The sequence below is a fragment of the Ixodes scapularis genome, unplaced genomic scaffold (genome assembly GCF_016920785.2).
Source record: "Ixodes scapularis isolate PalLabHiFi unplaced genomic scaffold, ASM1692078v2 PGA_scaffold9__187_contigs__length_104089568, whole genome shotgun sequence".
Lineage (NCBI taxonomy): Eukaryota > Metazoa > Arthropoda > Arachnida > Ixodida > Ixodidae > Ixodes > Ixodes scapularis.
This window is the reverse complement of record NW_024609884.1, coordinates 48,264,692-48,288,810: the sequence shown is the minus strand read 5'-3', so window position 1 is coordinate 48,288,810 and position 24,119 is coordinate 48,264,692. Positions and strand designations below refer to the sequence as shown.

At 45.4% G+C, this 24,119-nt stretch overlaps 2 protein-coding genes across 2 annotated transcripts in view; both read left to right on the top strand.

Moving 5' to 3' along the window:
* The window catches only part of LOC115321272, a 37,231-nt gene extending 30,935 nt beyond the window's left edge, over positions 1–6,296 (top strand). The window contains exons 4-5 of the mRNA XM_042287147.1: positions 3,041–3,181; positions 6,147–6,296. Coding sequence (XP_042143081.1) covers positions 3,041–3,181; positions 6,147–6,218 — 213 coding nt within the window. The 3' untranslated portion in view covers positions 6,219–6,296. The remainder of the gene's footprint in view (positions 1–3,040; positions 3,182–6,146) is intronic.
* Positions 6,288–24,119, top strand: part of LOC115321271 (alpha-(1,3)-fucosyltransferase C) — a 39,936-nt gene continuing 22,104 nt past the window's right edge. Inside the window, exon 1 of the mRNA XM_029981492.4 lies at positions 6,288–7,928. The gene's annotated coding sequence lies outside the window, so the exon portion shown is untranslated. The remainder of the gene's footprint in view (positions 7,929–24,119) is intronic.

Below are 24,119 nucleotides of genomic sequence, written 5' to 3'. Positions count from 1 at the left end.
GGTTAAAAATTTATTTAAATATAAACAAATGCACATATAAAGAAAGCAACAAATGATAGATAAATTATAAAAAAAATTATCGTAGTAAAACTGGTCGGATTTGCACGATTTAAATAAATTAATCAATTTTTATTATCCACCTTGCTGTAACTTCATTCGATTTTTCTTTTGAGTTCCGGTTTGATTGCAATAGGACATTACTTTTCTAGTTTTCGTTTCTTTCTTATGCGTTCCGATTTTGTTGAATAGTACGTTACATAGCTGACGAACAAAGTGTGGAAGACTGCTATTGGGGAGGAGATGGAACAGTCACGCCTCTAGCGGTACGCTTCAGCTGTGTGGGGCAACAAACCGAAAGTCGATATCATACTGCGCCGCTGCTAATACATCGCTATCACACTGCGTCATACTAATGCATAGCTATCACATCGCGTTACACTGCTAATACATCACTATCACATTGAGTCATACTGCGTCACACTGCTAATGCAACGCTATCTCACTGCATCATACTAATAAATAGCTATCACACTGCGTCACACTACTAGTACATCACAATCACAATGCGTCATACTGCTAATAAATCGCTATCACACTGCGCCACACTGCTAGTCGATATCATACTGCGTCACACCGCTAATGCATCGCTATCACAATGCGTCATACTAATACATAGCTATCACATCGCGTCACACTGCTAACATATCACTATCACACTGCGTCATAGTACTAATACATCACTATCACACTGCATCACACGGCTAGTCGCTATCATACTGCGTCACACTGCTAATGCATCGCTATCTCACTGCGTCATACTAATACATCGCTATCACACCGCGTCGCACTGCTAATAGATCACTATCATACTGCGTCATACTGCTAATACATCGCTATCACACTGCGTCACACTGCTAATGCATCGCTATCACACTGCACCATACTAATGCGTCGCTATCACACCACGTCACACTGCTAATACACCACTAACACACTGCGTCATACTGCTAATACATCGCTATCACACTACGTCACACTGCTAATCGCTATCATACTGCGTCACACTGCTACTACATCACTAGCACACTGCGTCATACTGCCAATACATCGCTATCACACTGCGTCACACTGCTAGTCGCTATCATACTGCGTCACACTGCTAATGCATCGCCATCACACTGCTTCATACTAATACATCGCTATGACACCGCGTCACACTGCTAATACATCGCTATTTCACTGCGTCACACTGCTAATGCATCGCTATCCACACTGCGTCAAACTAATACATTGCAATCACACTGCGTCACACTGCTAGTACATCACTATCACACTGCGTCACACTGCTAATACATCGCTATCACACTGCGTCACACTGCTAGTCGCTATCATACTGCGTCACACAAAAAAAAACACAAACAAAAAAAAGTTTGCAGACAGATTCTGAGGCCTTCCTCGAATGGCGGTCACAGTGGTCATACAAAGACTGCAAACATGTTCGAAGCATGTATGAAGCAGATATGCTTCTAAGATGTTTGAGGCGCAGATAACTCTGTCGGCATGCCTGCAGACCGTGTCTTTTGTATGATGTAGCAGCATTCTGACTGCGGCTTTATACCTCGTCTCGCCCTGTGATGGATTAAGCTACGGGCTGCTGCAGGTTGAATCATGAGTCAGTAGAACATACGGCGAGCAAGTGTTCCAAAAAGCGTCTTTCGCGCGTCGGAACGCCAAGGGGAACCACGCCAAACTACAGGGCAACAAAAAGAAAGTGCAGAGAACGTGCGATGACGAAGAAACCAAGCGCGCACTGCCATTGGCCGAGATCGGGAGGAAACAAAGGCACGTGGACGCGTCTCGAGGATAAACAAACGCACGAGATGCGCAAAGAGCAGACGAACTTGCACGCTGCTGCTGGTGTGGGTTAAGCATTCCGTACCCACGGTTTCCAGACTGGCGCCCGAACAAAGCGTTTTCCTTCCAAGGTGGCCAGGCTAGCTTATACGCACGTCGCAGCAATATTACCCCGTGGCTTCCAACCGGCTCGTGATTGGACCTCCATATCTTTAGTTTTGGCGCGTATACCGTAAAACATGAAATTCCATCCGTTCGATGAGGCCTTCTTGCTGAGAATAGCAACCTCCGGCGCTCCTTTTTTCGACGCACCCAAGGCGAACGGGCCAAAGTGCGAAGCAAACTCAGCGAAAGTTTGTCAAGAAATGCGGGACTCAAAAAATAACAATCAAAACTTGCCGCTTAAAAAAAAAAAAAAAATTACGTATGATTTATTAAACAATTTACTGTAGTACATTTTCTCGGATCTTTTTTTTTTTTTTTTTTTTTTTTTTTTTTTTTTTTTTTTTAAGACCGGCCGAGCTGGCGGCGAATATCGCTCGACATAAATTGTAAAAAAAAAGAAGTAAAAAGTTTCGTATTTTCAATCGTTTGATCGTTTAATTAGCCCTTTTAGGGGGATACTACAACTAAATCTAAACTTACATTGGGATTTTTTGTCGCTTCTAGGTAGCACTTGTCCTTTTGCCCCATCAGCCTCCCCTATATTCTCGAAAGAGTTGTTTCTTCCCATTAAAAGAACTTGAGAGTGTGTCAGTCTTTTGTACAGGTTATCTTTAGAGCGTGAATATCTTGTTTATCGCTTGGCAACTGAAGACCGGATGCGGACTTTATTTATACCAAGCGAAATCTACGGAATAGGCATCTCAACCGCTTCGCACATGGGCAGTGGTGTCACTAGGTTCAGCGACACCCGAGGCGAGCACCCCCCCCCCCCCCCCCCCCCCCTTTCCACTGGCCAACTGCACTCCCCTGAGCGCTACACGCGGGGCGGTCCGCCCCTAGTGACGCCACTGTTCCCATGTGCGAGGTCCCATGGTCGTTCGTGGCACCGTATCTGGCGGTCTTGCAAAGCGCATGCGGTCGGTGCGTTGCGGGCTTGCCGATTTGGCCGCCGGTGTTTGTGAAAGATATAATAAACATCGCTTTCACTCACTCACTCCGGTGTTTGTTGCTCGGTCCGCAGGAGACAGTCCAGAACGGGGTGTCGTTCCTGCTGCTATGCAGCTCGTCGGCCTTCCTGCTCGTGCAGACGTCCTTCTTCCTCTGGCCCCTGTACCTGCTCACGCCCTTCTTCCAGGCATACCCGGCCATGATGGCGGCAGGAGTGAGTGCACCGGATGACGAACAAGTCACCCAACACGTTGCAACGGTTGCTATGCTCGTTGTGCTGGTTGCAGCGCCCGATAAGAGAATATGGCTCCGTGAATTCGCTGTAAACAGAGCTGTGTGAGCTAAGGTGAAAACAAATCGTGAGATAGGAACATCGAAGAAACCAGATTTTTATAGTTTAAATTAAATTTATATTGTTTAAACCGCCTTATCAAAAAAATTGTAATTTTTATTGTAGGTGCTATATGAAACATCCAAGATAGATTTATCAACACAAAACAATGTGCAAAGAGGAATTCACTGTAAATTTTATGGTGTTACAAGTTACAGTTCAATTAATACTATTTTGTTCTTTATCAGGGCTTACAAAATGTAAATCAAGATGATTTACTTTTTTTTTTTTTATTTAAAAATTGCCGTAGCCCTTGATAGATCAGAAGCAGTTTGAATTTTTTCCTTCGTTACTGAAATCACTTATTTGCTATAATATATCAACAAATCATCATAAGATACGCCTTTGAGTTTAAATACAGGGTGTTCAATTTTAATTCGAACAAATTTATTATAAAAATCAGTGAGAGGTATACACTAATGTGGTTTGTGCCGGTGAGTTTACGGCTAGGGGGACAAATATAGGGGTTTAATCATCACAACAAGTTAACTTTTTAATTATTGAAAATAAACAAAGGCTTCAAATCAGAAACTTGTTGAGCGTCATCAAAAACCACTATATCGGTCAATTTTAGAACGACCTGAAGCACGTGCGAAGCGCAGGAATGCTCCAAAGTTGCCACTAGCGCAGCAGGCGCAAAGCTAGCGGTTGGAATGATAATCTAATAATTCGCGTTTTCCCGCTGCTAGCTTTGCGACTGTCGCACGAGTGGTGACTTCGGGGAACCCCCGCGTCGTTCCTTCTAAACTTGACCGATTTAGTAGTTTTCGATTACGTACGCTCAGCAAGTTTCTGATTAAATCCGCTGAAAATTTTAGAAACTATTCATAACTTTTTAATAAGCTAACGGTTAGTTCTGAATAGGTGGCATCACATCCGGATCGCTAGAGCTACATTTTGGAGGAGAATGAGCGTTCGGTAAAGCGTATATTAAATCTTTAGTCTTGTGCGAATAGTGGATTTTGAGTTCGAAGCGAATTCGAAGCGAATAGTGGTTTTGGCCGAATATTTTCGATTCGAATATCGAATAGTTTTTCCACGCCTTTCACTACTATTGCATAATGCTTAGACGAAAAGTCAGCTAAACTTGTGGAGGTTATTCCACTTGTTCATTTATAAGCTAAGCTCTATCTATATTTATGGACTGTGACCTCAGAAGGTCTGGTGTCTTGGGATGGCAAGTAAACGACGGATTTGACATAAAATGAATCCTGTAGAGATGGCCAACTATACCGATTGAGCGAATTTACAAATCTTGCTATATAAAATATTCTTTCTTTAATCTTAAGTTAAAAAAGAATTAATCGCGCATGATGAACCACAGGTTGTAAAAGCTTCTCTGCCTAACATAGTATACTCTTGCATAAAAGTTTAATTTTGAAACTTTTACTACACTGTAGATATACACATTCACAAAGTTTCCATTTATCTTCAAATACAATCGGTACGGGCGCACCATCCCGCTTTGAATGTATGCTTCTTTTCCGTGCACGCAATTACGATATTGTTTATCGCGGCGGGTTACCCCGTTAAGTGCGCTTGTGACCGAGCACCGAAGTAATGCGGAGAAGCAACACCGCGGAGATCAGTTTTGCGGGTTTTGTTTCTCCGCAGCGCAGCGGTGCTTGGTAAGAAGCGAACTCAACGGGGCTAACCCGCCGCTATCAACACTTCGAAAAACGCAAATAGTGCAGTTCTTTTCGAAGCGAATATCGAATAGTGTATTATTCGGAACTACTATTCAAAATTTCGAATATTCGCACAACCTTATAAATCTTTAATAAAAAAAAAAAATAAAAAAAGAAAGGAACTTTTTAATGTTTTGGGGGACACCCTGTGCTTCCATTTGTTTTCATTTTCTTTCCAACACGTGCACCTAATGTAAATGTTCCTAAGAAGAAATCTGGCAAGTGCTTTGCCAGAAATAAAATAAAACAAAAAAACTTGGCTTACAAAATTTTGGTGAGACCTGTTCTCGAATATGCAAACATTGTATGGGATCCACATGCGGTAATAAATTCGTCAAAACTCCATGAAGTCCAAGGGCATTCATCCAGGTTCATTTTTAACAAGTTCCATCGTTCCCATTCACCCACTGAACTTTGTAGAAGACTTGCCGAACACCCTGCTCTTGAGTTAAAAATGAAGTACGTGGTCGCCAAAAATGCATTTTCATAATGGTTTAGTTAAAATTGACAAGAATAATTACATGCATGTGCGCTTAGGTGAATGTACGCGACACAGTCATAGTATATACATGAGGAAACCAGCCGTTAAAAATGACTGTTTGAAATTTAAATTCTTTCCAATAGCAATTAGGGAATGGAACGAACTTCTTAATGAAATCGTCGTTCGAATGAATCCGTCGTTTGTGAAAATATATAAAAAGCATAGCGTTTGGGAATAAATAAATGTTCCAACTTCTCCACATGCACGGTGGAACTGGGTTTACGTTGTCAGTATTCACTTGAGGATTTACACCTAAACTCACTAGCAGCTAAAAACACGTGTATACCTGCACTGCCTGTTGCAAAACCCTTTGAGGAAGCTCATCGCACTCTGGTAATGGACATTCATAGTTGTTCGCTCCTAGAAAAGCGAATTTGATGGTGCAAAATGTAGCTAGTTTTGAAAATTTAACCCCAAAACATAACTACTCCCCCTTCCCCCGCCCCCGTTCCCTATGGTCACTGCCCTGGGAAACGGGACTTAGGACGGCATTGTTAAAAACTGCTTAGGCGGCAAAATGCTAAGTTCACCTCTGCATGTATTGTTCTCTCGGTTTCAGGTTCTGGGTTGCGTTGGATCGGCAGTACACTGTTTCGACGCCATCTTCGCCTTTCGGGAACTCAAGAGGTGAAGGGTACCGCACAGGAACCGGACTGAGCAACAGCAAATTACAGCTCTTTTACGTTCTTTTTTTTTTTTTTCTTTTTTTTTTTTTTTCGAAAAGGTGAAGGTGGCCGACTTGTCGTGGAGGATGTCGGACGCCTGTTTGTTCTAAAAAGAAGAGGCCCTGTCGCAAAACAATACAATAAATAAAAGGACTTGTCGTTCTGAAATATGTCCACGTTTTGAGAGCACAACATACGCACAAGGGGAAAAAAATCGAGAGTGAAACTGTTGGTTCATTCGCATCCTGTAGGTGGCAGCAAAACGTCACTAAATAAAGCCCGACGGCCCGACTCTTTGCCTTCTCAGTCTCCTGAAACAAAGTACCCCACACGTCTGCTTCCGCGTCTTTCTTCAATAACGACACAGCCCGGGGCAATGAGGAAAGTCGTTTGCTCCAGCGGACAGGACGCGTCTGTCAACAGTGTCAAGGGCTGTCGCTGCAGGGCACGCAAGGGGCAGCCAGTCAAACCCTCATCACTGTTCGATTTGTCACGCCCGAAACAACGCGGAAAGACGAACATCAAGCAATAACGAATACAACCCCTCAACTTGGTCGTCGTCCTTTCAAATCTGTCACGCAAAAGTAAGCAAAACAAGAAGCACCCAAAGTCTGTCGTCGGCAAGTCACCGCCCTTAGGACAAAGTGACAGAGTCAGGAACGAGCCCGATCAATACGCCTCCTGGCGCCAGACTGGCGAACGGAGACACGTGACCGAAAACAACAAGGGGCCGCTCCTAGTTTCTCGACGGCCGGCCTTCTGCGCTTGTACAACTCCTCCGTTTGGCGCGTTGCATGGTCGCGAAGAGAGTGTGGATGTGCCGCACGTTCGCAAAGACGGAGCAGCGATTGAACCATCGGGTCTGTGCACGTCCAGCGCTCGGAAAAGTGCTCGCAACGGCCTAGCGGCCGCCATACAAAATTCCGGCCAGGTAACCCGTCCATGATCGTCCAGTTAATTAATAAGTGATGTCGGCGGCTCGCCGGCAATGTCGTAGGGGCTAAAGGGAAAGCACTAGTTCGTGCTGCCACCTAGTGAACATCGAGGTAACTACTACGTCAAGTGTCACGACGCGTTGTCTCGTGTGTTCTCGGCTGTTTGTGCACAACTTTCCTCAAAGGACACTGATGGACCTGAATCAGTGTTCGACTGATAACCCTGGAACCGTCCTTCAAAGCGGAAATGCGGCGCCGCGTTTGGCCAAAGTCGCCGAAGTGGTGTTTGTACGGACGGCGGCCGCTCTGGCGGGTCTGAGATGCAAGGACAGGTGGCGCCAGCTTGTGCGCTGGTTCTCAAGCGAGCGTCGGCAAGTCACTTGAGGGAGAGGGAGAAAGGGGGGTACGAAGGAGTGTGGGGCAATCCCTGCGCAGCCCCTGTAGTTGGAAGTTGCGACGGGACGTTCGCTGGTTCGCGTCCGGCCGTGATTTGCGTCGGAATTGGAGTCGTTTGATTCGACATTGCAACGAGTCTCGGTTTTTGACACTGTCAAGGTTATGACGGTTGAGGAACAGGTTATTCAGAGTGGCGGCGAAGCTTCCGCCGGCTTCTTTATTGCAAAATCGTGTCGAGGTAGAACGTGGCAAAGTTTGCAGAGACTTGGCTATCAACTTCAAGGCGTCCCCGTCTCTGTTTCCCGTACTCCTGGAAAGGTGTCACCGGCCTCTAATGTCTTCCAGGTAAGTTGACTGCTTGTTGCTTCTCTACGTGTACTTGTAGCTTTGTTAGAAAGTACGTGTTCGTCTCTTTTTTTGAGGCTGCGTGTCATGCAAGAAGCTTTCGGAGGGCGGGCGGCGCAAGCGCTGTCCAAAGTTGGCCGAATAGGCTCTTCAGTTGGAAGTTAGTGCAACGTTTTCACACCACTTGTATGCATAAAAAAAAAAAAAAAAAGATGACAACTTGGTTATGGGGTTTGCTTCCGCATTATTTATATGACTAGGGTGACCAGACGTCCCGTTTTGGCCGGGACAGTCCCGTTTTTGAGGTCCGCTTCTGCGGTCCCGTCTTTTTGTCCCAATAAAGAATCATGTCCCGTTTTCGCAGGAGTGCATAGTTCTGGCAGCAGGCGAGTTGAAGCAGACCGAAACTATGCCTGGTGTATAGTTTCGGTGTATAGTTTACAAGGCATGAAACGATCCCTGGTGTAGTTTACAAAAATTACCGTAGGTACTTTTAAATGTTTACCCAGAAAGTAAAATTTAGAACTGCTCTTGCCCACAAACACCTTCGAAATGGGTGCATGGACTATGAGTGTCACTGCTCCAGGGCTTAAGGCAATAGGGTAAAGTTTTGAAATAGGACAAGTTATTTAATTCAATTTGTTCTTCCAATCTCAATGTTTAATCCCCCCCCCCCCCCCCCCCCCCCCGCTGGGATGTCCCGTCTTCTACCTTTGTGAAAAAAAAAAAAAAAAAAAAATTCTCAGGCAGGTGACAATTGTAAGCTCAACTGATTGTTCATGTAATTTAGCTTTCTTTTTTTTTTTTTTTAATAATAATTTGTACGGGAGAGTAGCTCAGGCGTCGCACGGGACAACCTTCGGCGGTGGTTGTGGTTGTACGTGCATGTGTGTGTGTGTGTGTGTTTTTTTTCGTTTTTTTTTCTCCGTGATTTGCCCAGCGCATGAGGGCCCGTTCCTCGTCAGACCAACAAAGGTTGGCTTTTGTCCGTGGCTGTGGCATCTCTATATGCAGATGCGCTATGAAATTATTTGATTTAATTCCGATTGAAGCCAGGCACGCGCACTCATTGTCGGAAAGGCCACAGAAAGCTGTCCCCGAGTGTAGTAATAATCGGTCGCTTCCTCGCCAATTAATTGTCATTGGTTGAAATCTTCCATTAACATTATTATACCTTCACACACACCAGGCGGTCCCGTTTATCGTTACAACTTTGGCGACTTAGCTCACGAAGAGATAACAACGATAATGTTTGGTTTTCGTGGGCACCTAACCATTAGCGAACTTCGCAGAAAAAAAAAAAAAAAAAAAAAAAAACGTATCGTGTAATGACGCAGATAATTGATATAAACAAGTAGTATCGTCTCGGCCTCTTTTTTTGTTTGTTTTTAATTTAGTAGTCGAGCATGCTTTTGACCGGCCGAGTAGGAAATTCCTCACATTATCAACCCTGCTAAAATACTCATAAGCAGCATTTCGCGATATTGGCTCAAGAAAATAAATTATTGTTATATGAACATTTGCTTACTCATGATATGATATAAGTGACAGGCCCGTCAAATTAAATCTGGCAGTTGTCTTCCAAAAAATTGGCCAAATAATTAAATGGCGCAGGAGGAGAAGCACCTCGGAAAGTTTGGCCGAATTCTAGCGCTAGGCACCACTTCACGGACCTGTGTGAACAAATATTTATTTGTTTAAACAGATTCGCTTTGTAAATTTCGGCATCACCAGCTACCAAAAGTAAACCTCTATTCGCCATCGACAATCTTGAACTCAAGTGATTGTTATGCAGATTTTTTTTCGGCGTTAAATATTGCGGATTTCAGATAGTGGCAAAAGTTAAACAGCGTACGAAAAAAAAAAAAAAAAAGCGTCGAAAGAACACAGTGTTTTGGATTTGGAAATAGTAACGACGTTATTTCTTTGTGCACGCTATTCTAAAACTCGCTGCTGTTAAGCGTCTGTGGCCGTTCTTTACATGGGAAGTCCAAACCTTTGTGTTAAAATAAATTAAGTGGATGGGACTGGTTATCTGAGTATAATCAATAAATCACTTAAAAAACTGCCGATATGGGAGTGAGCACAATATGCAATAAACCGACCAACCGAATGTTTACGTCGCAAAAAACAAAACAAAAAAAAAACAATTGAGAACCTTATACATATGTCGATGTGATATGATGAACAAACAAATCACCTGATGTTGACCTAGCCTCAGATAAAATACAAGTTAAACGTTCGTTATCTATCTGCTCCGCGAGTTTCCTCACATAATGAAGAGAAACTGTTTTCGATAAATTATGAATACAAAAAGCGATACTTCCAGGAAATACAGATAGTCTCCTTGCGCTTTCTTACTGAGAATGTTCCCCCACTATTAGTAAACAAACCTCAGTTGTCATAAAAACTTTTGAACCTTCGTGATGTCTTGGTCGTCAAGTAGACGTAACGGACTACAGTTTCTGAAGTAAGGCAAGAAAGCGCGGTGAAACACGACGAAAAGCACGAATACAACGCATCCGCCAAGGTTTGGAGGGGAAAGCGGAGCAGCAAGTTGAAGCAACCTAATGGCTGCCACGTCACGTGGTTCCAATATGGCAGCGCCCATGCGGAAGAGGATGAAAAGGTCTATACTCACGTAGCTCTCGTAGCTCTCTGTTCCACTCTTTAAAAAAAAACACTGCATTTTTTAAGGGACATAGCTGGGACAGGTATATTTAAAAAAAAAAAGATTTTTTTTCCACGGAAACCAACATTTTTTTAGCGGTATTTACGCTGTTAGACGCAGTTTACATGCAGAAGGTGGAGGTCGCGGCCCGCTAAGTTCCGCCCCTTGCTTTCAACGTGCTTGCATCTCTCATGAACTGGAGAGATGATTGACGTGTGAGAGTTTGGTTGTAAATTTGTGTCTTCGTGCCGTAATAGTATTTCAATAGACTGTTTTTTTTTTAATGTTTGAGAAACAACTAATCAAGATAGTCATTGTTTTCAAATTTATTCTAAGATTGCTTCTCCCGCTTTGGTTTGTAACGTTAACAAACATGGCTGCCGGCGCCCGCAAAAAGCTAAAAGAGGTTTTTTTTTTTTTTTTTTTTTCGGTCACGTGTTACCGCAACATCGCTAGACGCTGACATACGCTTGTATTGTACCGTGGCTCGTGCATGATGGAACGCTAGAACGCCGCGTTCACGTTCGTGCCGTCTGAGCGTTGCAGACGATTTTAGACGGGGGCGGAATAGCGGACGGACGGAGATGAAAACGGACGCCAACGCCCAGCTTTCGTGTCCGCGTCTCACGGGCATTGCAGACGACGATAGACGGCGGTAAAATAGCAGACGATGCAGGAGGCTGCCGCGCGTCTGCTCGCACGAGACTTCCAGGCGCGACGCACCAGGTGTCGCGAAAGGCATAGTTATTATATTGTACGCTAGAGGTTCAACTGGCGCTAGTGTCTATGCGACTTCCGTGACGCAAATTGAAGCAGACCGCAACCAGTCTACTTTTGCGGTGCTCCTGTGCATTCCTATGGGAAAACGTGCGTGCATTTTGTTTCTTCGCGGGAAAATAACACTGAACACTTTGGTTATTTGGGTCGTACCGAATAACATGTACCTTGATTAACACTGTAAAAGTGTAATTGCTTTAGTTGGCGCATTTTTCTTCATCAGTGAACGAAGTTTAACTTCTCTACATTTCAGTCCCAAACGTGTGTTCCGCAGCAGAAGTGTAAAAAGAAGCGACGATTCAAAGCAAAATAACAATCGAAAGCAATATAAAGTGTGTTCAAGGCTCGCCAGCGTTCCGGTGACGCTTGCATATTGATAATATGCCAGTCCTGTCACTATATGAAAATGATACAGGTGCCGTCAAAGTAAAACGGAGCGCCGGAGCGACGTCCGAACTGCATCGCCGCGCTATCTGGCAGCGCCGGCTTTAAAGGAGCTGTGCAACGATTTTAACGTTGAAAGAATTGGCATTTTCTGCTTTTGATATTGTTCACTGTGTTACAAATGGCAGAAAACACACCTCCTTTCATCGCAATGTTGCGATTCCACCGCGTAATAGCGAGGCAAAACTTGGAATATTTCCCGACCTGCAGCCACGAGCGGCGGCCATGAGAAACAAGCGGCGTGACGTCACTTGGGTCGTTGTAAGAAAGATAGCAAGTTGTGCGAATACCTGCTCGATAAAAGGTAACTTTTTTTATAAATCTTGTCGTTCCAACATATATATAAATGCGTCAAAACCCTGGTATCATCGACAAAACTTTTATTATACGGAGTTTTAGTGGCGCCATCTATCCTAGGTTTACAAAACCGCGAACAGCTGCCAGAAGCCGGAGGAGGAGGGGGACAGCGCCGGACGGGCAAGGACGGGTGGTCACGCGGTCGCGAGCGGATGAGTTCTCGCTGCTCGCTGATGGCTCTAAAGAGAGAACTTTTCCGGAACTCCGCGCCTACTCTAGTGACGTCACTGTGCACGTGACCCGGAAGACGATGCACGAGTTGAGAGGCGGCAAAAACCTGGATCTTTTTCATTTTTTAAAGTAAAAACTAGGGTATCCAGGCAAAATCTGTTTTCTGTAGTTCACTGCAGAAGTGTCAGGCATCAACTTCCACAATTATTTAAGCAAAGCCCTGAAATTGTTGCACAGCTCCTTTAACTGATAGGCTACATCTGCGCATGCGCACGTGCCTTCCGCTGGGGCCTCCGTTTTCTTCTTCCGACCCACACGTTATCGGTGGTTCGAGCGGCGCAACGATTTTCCTAAAATCGACGCCTGATAGCACAAGGGGTGGTGCTCATTGACAACACTGGCCCTTTCCCACTTGCAGTCAGCGTTATCTACGAGTGTGAGTCCAACACCTAGCGGTGTTTATCGGAATAGCGTTTGTCAGCTCGAGACGCCAATAATGCGAGGATCAAACAAGAAAACGGAGGACACCGCGAACACACGCGCGCATGCGCAGACGGCACCTATCAGTTCCAGCCGGCGCTGCTAGGTAGCGCGGCGGTGCAGTTCGGTCGCCGCTCCGGCGCTCCGTTTTACTTTGACGGGACCTGTACCGTCGTGCATGAGCGGATAAAAACCTTCAAAACGTAGAGAATAAATGCCGTGGGCTATGAAAGGCCTCTCTTCGTATTGTTTTCTCTGCCGGGCAGCTTTTATCGCGCACTTGTTCTCAAAGATATCGAGCGCGCGGCTGATATTTTGAACGTAGAACAAGCAGCTTCCTTCGCTCAGGGCACAAAGAATAAAGCGGTACTTGCTTATTCAAAATCGGAGTAGATTACGTGGCCTTCAATTTATTTTTATCGTACATGCACTGCGAGTTACTGGTCCAGTGTTACTGCGTAGTTCTTGTCGCCGCTCTTGATTTTCCAGATAAATTTCGCCGACGCCGCGTTCGCGCTAACAGTGTCCGACAGTGAACATAAATACACATACGAAGCCGTTTTAGCACAGTTTTTAATGCGATGAAATTGAAAGAAAAACGCCGTAACTGACAATTCTTTCGTCGGCCTGACTGAGAAATGTTCCAAGCTACCTAGTACATACGAATTATTTGGGATATTTTCTCTTATGATCGAGCGCAGAGAGAAAGTGCACTCACTTTTTCCCGTAGAAATGCATTACCGGAAGTCAATTTTCGACTGGTTGCTGTCTGCTTCAATTTGCGTCAGCCCACTAGCACCACTTGAACCTCTAGCGTACATTATAATAACCCTATGGCGAAAGGTACACACCAACGTTACTAAAACCACTCAGTTGGGAAACTGCCATAGAGACTGCTGTGAAAAAGTGGCCCCAATCTGTCTACCAGAACCGTGCTAATGGCGAACACAACGCCGCCATTCCTCACGCAGCGGCCACTCGAGGAACTGCATGCTACTTCTATTCTGGCTTTAATCGGCCATTTTGGTGCCGAAACAGATACAGCGGAAGAGGTTACAGGGGTGCCACCCCCGTCTCCCCAGCGGACGCGCCGCGAATTACTGCCGAAGTTAAAATGCACCTAGGTCGGGACGTGCTACCTGAAAGGACCGCTGAGGTAAGGTTGTATAAAAACAATATTATTTGTTCCGCAAAACCTTGCAAACTAAAGATGATAAAAACATCACGCGCCCTTCATTTTGTGCTAAACTCCAACAAATTTCATACAAAAAGAGTCTTTTTTCCGTTTGTTTTTACGCAAAAACATGCTTTCTAAAAGCTCAATGTGACCACAGTACAGACAAATAATAAAGAGTGGCGCTGTTGTCGTATTTAGCTCGGTCTCGGTGGACGCCAGCGGGCCAGGTTCCGACGGCGAGTTTCCCAACTGAGTGTTCTAGTAACGTTGGTACACACTACGCTTGTTGGCGTGTTCTATCGAGTAGCCAAGCCAGTCCACTAGTAATGGGTGGGGCTTAGAGCGGGCCATGACCTCCACCTGGATCGCGTCCAACAGCGTAAATATTGCGAAAAAAGAAAATCGTGGAAAAGTAAAAAAAAAACAACAACAAAAAAACGTGTCCCATCTATGCTTCTTAATTTTTTCTTTCAGTGTCCCTTTAAGTTTGACCGCGGTTAACGCTACGTTCCGACGAAGCCAATCAAGCGGCACCAGCAGTGCATCGATCACGCACAGAGCAAAAGCGCAGGATCGCGGCGCAGTCACTGTGTGAGAATAGTCGGTGATAGCAGGCGTACGCACAGTCCTAGGTAGTATCGCGATACTGTATCTCGTTACTTTCTTGGTAACCTTTAAAGGGGCTGTGCTACAATGTTAACGTTGAAAAAAATCGCAGCCTGTAATTTTTATCCTATGTGCCTTGCTCTAAGTGATAGAAAGCACCCAACCTTCCTCGGAAATGTTGCGATTTCACTAAGTAATTGGACATTTTAAAACTGTTTTTTTTTTTACCGGCCTACAGCCGCACAGCGGTGGTCGTGGGAACCACAGGGCGCGGCCGGCGTGACGTGTCGTGACGTGTCGTGACGTGATCGTGACGTGAGCGTGACGTTAAATGGGGAATGTGTAAAACATTGGCAAGTTGTGCACTTATCTGCTGAACATAAGGCCTATTTTTAGAAATCTGGTCGTATTGACTAAAGCAAATGTATCGAAATTATCCCACCATTACGAAATATTATTTATAGTTTTAGTGGCGCCATCTATCAGAGCTCAACAACACCATTTCTGCTCTGTGGCGTTGCTCACTTGCCCATAGTCCCGTAGCTCTGCAGTTTTGAGCAGCGCTCCAGGCGCGCAAAATAGAATATTCGGCTCGCGTTTCGAATGTGCGTCATTACGCTTCCCCCCAAATACAGTTTTTTTTTATACTCCGTTTTGTTCTAAATGCCAGCGTAGCTGAGGCTATAAGAGCGATCTGCGAGCTTTCAGCGTCCCTGCCTGCCATGGCAACGCTCGCTGAGGACCTAGCCAAAGCCGTTCGCGAATCCGGAAACCTACCTGCCCATTAAACGTCACAACCACGTGACAACCACGTTACCGGAAACACGGTGTGAGAGTTGACGAGTGACCGCGGGGAGCACATATTTCAATCTCTTTTTATTTTGTTAAAAAAAAAAAAAAAAATCTAGGGCACGTATCGAAAAACGGTTTTCTGTTCCATATTCCACGGGTGGTAGGGATTAACTCCCACACCCATCGACCTGAAGTGCGAGAATGGGCCTTTTCCGGGGTTTCCACGGCGCATGCGCGGCAGCAGCAGACAGGAGTCCGCCATTTTTGGTGGCGTGGTACGTCCGGCTCGGGGCTGCAGGAGGCAGCGGTGGTCGCGCGTTTTGAAGCTCTCCGGGAGGCCCTAGCGCTGTTTCGTTGTTGGCTGCAGCAACGACAGCAAGCATTGTCGCGGTTTAAGCTTCTTTGGGCTTCCTTCTACTAGCCTGCACTCGACTATGCGGCAGCTCTGCATTCGGGTGATCCAGCGATACAATGCATACGGCTCGTAAAGGCAGCCTTCAAAGCACTCCCGCGTTTGCAGTTGCCATTTCAAGAAAGGTTCATGTTTTCGTTCCTTAATCTTTTATTTCTGTGCGAACACAAGTCAGCAGATTGGTTAGGTATGCTGTCGTGTCGCTTATGCGCCACGCAGAGCGAACGCCTCGCAGTTGGCGTTTATGGGGTGGTGCGTTTTCACTGGCACACTTTTTTGTTTACCAATGTGACGGTCTCGCGTTGCTACGCAAACTGCCTGTCTGCTTTTTGGTTGTTGTAAACATTGGAATAACCCACAGTTTTCAAATGTTTATAAGGCATTGAGGTAAGGTGGCTAGGCTGCACAGTTTGTTGCTACGTGCACACACAGAAAGTGAAATGGGAGCAGATTTATCGCTACCACGACCGCGTCTGCTGGTCTTGTGGTTAAATAAGAAAGCGGAAACAATCGCCTTGATGTGTTGTCCTCGTGTATGTATCGAGTAAACAAAAAAAAATAAGTTTGCAACATTGTCTACAGGCGCGGAACCAAAAATCAAGGAAAAAGTGTGGCCGATTTTGTGTTTTTCTTCAGGAACTACAGTCACACACAGCTGTAGCCTGAAGTGGGGTGACATCAATGACGAGGCTCGCTCAGAAATCGGTGGCTGCACGTATTAATCATAGATATTTATTAAACATGTATTTTAGTGGTGAATTTGACCTTGTGAAATTTTAAAGTAGTGCTTTTTTCCAGTAAAAAACGAGACCAACAAACTCGCCAGGGTCAGCGGCGCTCGTAAACGACATTTAGTATAGTCGCTGAACAAGTCCGCCGTTGTCCCGGCCAAGTTTGTTGGTCTCATTTTATAATGGAAATGGAGCTAAGCGTTGAAATTTCACAAGGTGAAATCCACTACTAAAATAAACCTTTGATGAGAATTACGTTGGTACGTTCAGGCGCCGGCGTTTTTCGGACGGTTTAGAGATAGCTTTCACATTTATGAGAATACATCTTGCCGATTAAAATTTTTGAGCAAATTAAACAAATAGCTTCCAACTAAAAAAAAAAAAAAAAAAAAGGCTTTCCTTAACTGTAACTTGGTCTCGAATATTTTCTGAATTTACTGCCGGTACTGCATATGACATGAATCCTAGTTTAATGTAACCGTTTGTACTTTCTCATAGGTCGAAGAGAGCTTCAACGGTGTCGTCAATCGCAACGGACGCCACGGCGAAGTCAGTTGTCCATTCTTTCGGGAAAAAAAAAAGTACAAACGGACGAAGTTGTCCGTATAGTTAACGCATTAATTGAAAACAAATCTGCTCGTCGATTGTATTGGATAGAGGAAAAACAAACGCTGAGCAGTGAGCGGATTTCCCGACCGCGTTCAGACAGCCAACATAGCTTGGAGAGGGCAGAACCGGAAGCAAAGCAGTCCATCAAAAACGCCTCTCCTGCTTGCCGATAGATGGCGCCCAACATTTGCGGAAAAGGCAAAGGAAAACAAGACAACATAATTCAAAGGAAACTTTCTGCAGCGACAAAGAGTTGGAAATAGTTGTTGAAAGAATAGAGGCAGCAGTTTCAGGGCAACGGTATACAGATTGGACCTATAAGAGCCTAACTAGGCTTTTTGCTCTAGAACTAGACAAAGTTCAGAGTAAGCGAAAGGGGAAGCAAGGACATAGACCAAAAAGCTGGTGGGACAAAGAAGTGAAGCAAGCGATACAAAAAACGTCAGGAAGCCCCTAGAGAACACAGGTATTCCAAGCGTAGTGGGGAGTCCGAAACGGAAGTAAAAAGAAAATGGGACAATTTTATAACATGTCGCCGAGAGGCATCCAGTTTGATCAATGCGAAAATTCAGAGAAAGGGTGAGGAATGGATGAGTAATGTAAGTAAGAAAGATAGAAACGCTGCCAAGAAGTTTTGGGAGCACTTGAACTCACTCGGTGAAACGACGCAAGCTAGACAGAGGTTCATACTCTCGCATCAGGGAGATCAATTAGAGGGAGATGATGCGATACAATATATAGGAGCAGTGATGAAGCAGAAATTTCGGGAACGGGTACATGTGGAAGATAGGAGAACCGAAGGAAGTAGCAGTCCTGTTTGTGACATCGCGGATTTTGGACAAAGAGAATGGGAAAAGGTGGAACGAAGAGTCCCTAGTGGCACGTCGACAGGCACAGATGGTATCCCTATCAAGCTGGTGAAGAATTTGGGTCCTAAATCTAAGGCAAAACTAAGGGAGGTAGTGAGTACAATGATAACAAAAGGAAATATTCCAGATGAATGGAGGCTTAGTAGGATGAGTATGATATATAAGGGAAAGGGAGATAAGTCTGATATTAGGAATTATCGTCCCATAACCGTGACACCGGTTATTTACAGGTTGGTAATGCAGATTATAAAGAACAGACTGGAGGAATGGGTAGATTGCGAGGGCATACTGGGCGAGTTACAGAACGGGTTTCGGAAACAAAGAAGGTTGGATGACAATTTATTTTCTCTAACACAGTGTATAATAGCGCAAAAAGAAAACAGACAGCTCTGGCTGGCATTTCTGGATATCAAGGGTGCCTATGACAATGTGAACCAAAGGAACCTGTGGGACATAATGGAGAGCTTAAACCTAGATGGACTATCAGCACTATTAAGGAACATTTACAAAGATAACAAGGTGATTATAACATGGGAAGGAAAGGCGACAGGGAAAATAGAGAGAAGACGAGGCCCTAGGCAGGGGTGCCCGTTATCGCCTTTGCTGTTTATGTTGTATCTGAAAGGATTGGAGGATAGACTAGAGAAGAGTGGGCTTAGATTCGACCTTTCTTACAGTAAGCTAGGCCAAAAAATTCAGCAATCCTTACCGGGATTGATGTATGCGGATGATATCGTACTAATGGCTAACAACAGGACAGAGTTGCAGGAATTAATGAGCATCTGTGGTAGGGAAGGAAAAGAATTAGGTTTAGAATTCAGTAGCGAAAAATCGGCAGTCATGATTTTTAACGAGGATGAAGTTGAGAGGCTGAAGATACAGAATATTACAGTTGAGAGAGCTAGTAAATACAAGCATCTAGGAGTATGGATATGTGATGGTGCAGAATATCTCAGAGAGCATGAAAAGTATATAATAGGTAAGGGCAGCAGAAGTGCAGCTGTAATGAAAAATAGAGCACTTTGGAATTACAACAGGTATGAGGTGGTGAGAGAGATTTGGAAAGGGGTCATGGTGCCTGGCTTGACTTTTGGAAACGCGGTGCTATGCATGAAATCCGAAGTGCATGCGAGACTAGAAATAAAACAGCGCGGAATAGGTAGACTGGCTTTGGGGGCACATTGCAAAACGCCAAACCAGGGAGTACAAGGAGACATGGGATGGGCGTCATTTGAGAGCAGGGAAGCAGTGAGCAAGATAGAATTTGAGGATAGGTTGAGGCAAATGGATGGGGAGCAATGGGCACGAAAGGTTTTCAGCTATTTATACATGAGGAGTGTAGACACAAAGTGGAGACAGCGCACTAGAAAATTAAGAGGAAAGTGTTTAGGCTATAGTGGAGATACGGAAGAGCAGGTCTCAGTTAAGAAGAAAGTTAAGGCCACAGAAAGAGATTGGTGGCTAGAGGGAATGCAGACAAAGACGGCTCTGGAAAGCAATAGATTAAACAAAACAGTTATTGCCAAAGAAAGCATTTATGACGATTCTAGGGGAAGCTCATTGCTGTCTGATGCGAGGACGGGTGTTCTGCGAACCAGAACATACAGAGTGAAGTACCAGGAAATGGATACAGTGTGCACTGCTTGTGGAGAGGAGGACGAGACGGCTGAGCACTTGATACTCTACTGTAAAGGGCTTCACCCTATGCCTACCGAAGACAACATAGATTTAATAAAGTCATTGGGTTTTAGAGACAGCGAAGGGAGAGTGGATTTCAAGACTGTAGAGATTACCAAGCAAAGATTAAGTGAATGGTGGCAGAAATCGAGAGAAAACTAGGTATTTTCTTATTCACTGATGGCAATTGGGTTTCATAGCCTCACTTTCTTTGCACTGCGGAGTGAATATAAATTTCACATTTAAATGTTCTAAGCTTAAATGGTAAAACAAACTGGCTAGGTGGCGTAAGCTACCGCCCGATCCAAAGGGCACAGCCGTATTCATCCATCCATCCATCCAAAGGCCCACTGTTGCCACGGTGTGATTGTTGCACAGCACCTTTATGTATAACTCGATGCTTTTTACAGCGAAGCTGCATATGACTCGTTGGTTGGGTTTTTTCGTGTCCGTCGACAGAATAGTAGTCGACAGAAAACCATCGCGCGCGCCTTATCTATCATGTGGTTCTGACAGTTGTTTCAATAAGAAAAGCACAAAACAAGTGTCAAAACCACATGATACACAAGGCGCGCGCAAACAGTGCAAAGCACGTAGCGCTCCCCGCATGCTTTCACGGTAAAGATTGCGGTTGCATAAGCTGCCGTCGCAACGGTAGCGTACGAAGTCTTTCATATATAAAAAAAAGAATAAAAAAGCTTTGGTACAGTGCATTAACTTTTCCTTCATCAATCATTTGGTATAGACCTGTAGCTCTAAAGTTGTCAACAGTGCCCCGTGCGAGAAACATAGGATATTTTTAGGTCGCATTCCCACTGCGCGTAGCGTTGCGTCCTTTAAAACGCTCTGTTAGTGCGCGTGAACCATGAGCAGACGCCGAGGGAAACTGAGGCGCTAAGTTCACGCCCGTGGACGGTACATGATGGGACGCTGGACGCCGCTTGACGTTCAGCATTAGATGGTCGCGTTTTGCCAATGGTAGCAATAGCGCCTCTTTTGTGGTCGCGTCTCGTGAACGCTACAGCGCCCCCTGGCCGAGAGAAACAGGCCCATAGCCCCTTTTGCTGTTTACAAACATGAACTGCCACTTGCGTCCCAAGCGACTTCCGGTCGCGCCATCTTTGCAAGCCTGTTGAGCTTGGTTATGTCACCAGTGCTAGAAAGCATAAATGCTACACGGACAACGAAAAGTGTGAGATTTAACGAGGGCCTTCGGCTGTACAATATTACATCTTGGAGGAGGCAAGTTGGTTTACAAGAATACTCGAAAGATTTTAACAGATCTCGCACTCCTTCGTTCTTTTGACGTTCACCTGGAGAATTGATGGTTAAACGTTTCATCTACATTTCAAGCAGCAGTGCTAAGGTGGCCTTTGTTCATTCTTTTTATAAACCGGAAGTTCTCTGGGACGTCAAGGACTGGAGCTCCACCTGGTGGCGTTTACCTTAAAAAGGGTCTATAGTGCGGTGGGCAATCGTTGCAGGTGATACCACAGCTTCGCTGCCCAACCACCTTCACAGCGTAAATTCTAGACGTTTCGTGCTTACGCGTCTTCTGAGGTTGGTTGCGCTTTTGAAAACCGACCCGAAAGCACATTTGCTCTCGTTTCAATGTATACATCGCGTTCGGTATCGATGACAGTGGTCGCCACTCACCCACTACGCTCGACATAAAAAAAGTCTGTCTGTGCTTCCCCTCATGCCCGTAGCCGACCCCAGCGTATGTGCACTTTGTAACCAGGCGCACATTTCTGCAAAAAGTGTCAGAACGTTGTTTGCACAAAATTAAAGTAGGTCATATGCATACTGGCATCATGGAAAGCGGTCTTAAGGCCGCACCTTGTCGGATATGTCACTAATTTCATCGTATGCTTTGCTGTTTACAACCTTTGCGCCGGGCTGTGGACCCGTCGTGCGTTATTTCTGCTCATGATGTAGGTATATTTTTGTTCGGCAAGCATTTATTTTCCAGCAAGGGCATCATCTGAATGCTGGTGGTTTCCCGACTCCAAACTTCGGTGGTTTCCTCATTAGGTTTTAGGTGGTTTTTTTTTTTGTTTTATATCACTGTAGTTGTCAGTTTCAGCCAGAGAAGCGAATTCTGGCATTCTCTGCCCCTTGCTGCCCCCCCCCCCCCCCCCCCGGTTCTTATTTTATTTTATTTTTTTTTGCCAGGCGATTTAATATGATGTCAGGAGACTACCCAATCAATATTTTGCTGCATTTACGTATATTTTTTTTTCATAAAAAAAAAAAATAAATAATAAAAACGAAACTGCTCGAAACCGAAACATGAGCACGGAGTTCATGGTCGCGACATGAGGACTGAGGAGGAGGGGAACATGTAGAGGAGGAGAGTTACCGGAAGTCACGTGGCTACACCGCGTTTTTCAGTCTTCATCTAGGAGAATGAGCGATGACTCGGCGACATCTTCGTGCGAATCAGCTTGGTGGTCGGTCGTGTTGTACGGAATAAATCCTAATTGTCATGATCGGTAAAAAATATATTTCGAAGCTAGACAGATTCTCCGGTACCGCGAACGACACTTCTGAAGTAGAGGTCCCCACGCCCGTCGTCCTCCGCCATAGTTTCGTCCGCTTCGTCCAGCCGTCCAGCTCGCGATTCCCGCGATACGAGGCCATGTTGAGAATTACGCAGTGCATTCTTTGTTTTTTCAATCGGCGTATTTGCAGTTTTTAGGAGCCACAAAAATGGGTTTCATTTTTTGTTAATATTGAGTGTGTACCTTCGACGACCAACGACTTTGATTATATGTCGTACGTGTCTGCTGAACGGCACGTGGGTTATGCCTTTCGCCCCTTTCTCCCTCTCCCTCATCTTCCGATTTATAGGCACTCGGATTCGATTTGCTAGAGTCTACATGAAGATCTCGACTCGGCTTGGAAATCTTCAAACGGATCGGATCGGACTCGATACGATGCGCTTAGCTAGCGAATCGAGTCGTTTACAGGAGACGATTCGATACGCTAATTCGATTCGATGTGCTACTAGGGAATTGTAGTAGACCGTTTTTCTCCTCCGCTACGGTATCCGTGAAGAAAGCGCCGCAGCTGCGCATGCGCGCTGCCAGCCTTAAGCGCGATCCAAACCAACGCTTCTTTTTGCGCCTGTAGGTCGTGCGGCTGCGGATGTGACGCATTTCGTGGCGTTTCTGCTGTTTCCGGGCGCGCTTTCTGAGTCAGAACCGTGCGCTTTGGTTTGGACGGGCGAAACTTCGGCACGAGCGCACAAGCAAGGCGCAACTGCGACAGACTGGCCGGCCAGACGGCGAGAGAAAGAGAGAGAGAGAGAGAGATCGCGTTGTCATGTTGGAAGAGAATAAAAGGGGGGGAGAAGAGGGCAGCCAGACGGCGAAGAAACGCGGAGCCGGAACTAGTTTGCCCTCCACCGATTGGCCGGGACACAGGAGCGCCCTATTACGTCACCGCGCGTTTTTGTGCGCCTTGAGAAAGAAGTTGAAATCAACCAACTTTTTTATGCGCGCCCGGAAGGAGCGAAGAAGCGGCGCGACGTCACGAAAATACGTCACATCCGCAGCCGCACGACCTACAGGCGCAAAAAGAAGCGTTGGTTTGGATCGCGCTTTAAGCGCGAAACACATGTACGACGAAACCTTCCCATCCGACGTGGGACTGCCGGAACGACCTTGGGGGGAGAGGGTTTTCGTAGCATCGAAGAGCGTTGAAAACCCTCGCCTCCGACCGTCGTATTGCGCGGTCGGACGTCGGATCGGACGGTTTCGTCGTACATGTGTTTCGCGCTTTATCTGCATAGTTCAAGGTCTTGTGGCGGATTACGGAGAGCTATCCGGGTGCTTAGCGGGCTGCGGAAACATTCTACTACAATTCCCCATTGTCGCAGCCATATAAACGCAGCCTATGTTTTTGTTCCCCTGTAGACTTGTACCCAATGCTGTGGCCTCCCCCGTGCGTCAGGTCTTTCAAACATTTACTGATTTAGTGGTTCTCGATGGCGCTGAGCAGATTTCTAATTGGAACCATATGTTTGTTTCCTCTAATTCACAAGTGAATAAACACATTTCAGCTCGTTATTTGACGTATCCTGACCATTCGCTCCTATGTTATGTCCGAATCCCAGAGAAAAGCTCACCGCAAAACTGGCGGATGCGGAGAAAAGCTCAGTTTTTTGTGTTTTTTTATATATATATATATATGGAGGTTGTTGGATCATGCGTAACATATGTCCCCCCCCCCCTCCCCCCCCCCCCCCCAATTTATCATATTAACATTTGTCAACTTTGTAAAAAAAGGAATGTCCTTTTTTGTATTATTTGTTAGGCTTATTAGGTATATTGGTTCCAAATTTATAATTGCGGGCCACTGTTTTCTGTGGCTTACTCTCTAGGCAACGAAAGCCTAACTGAAAACTTTATGAA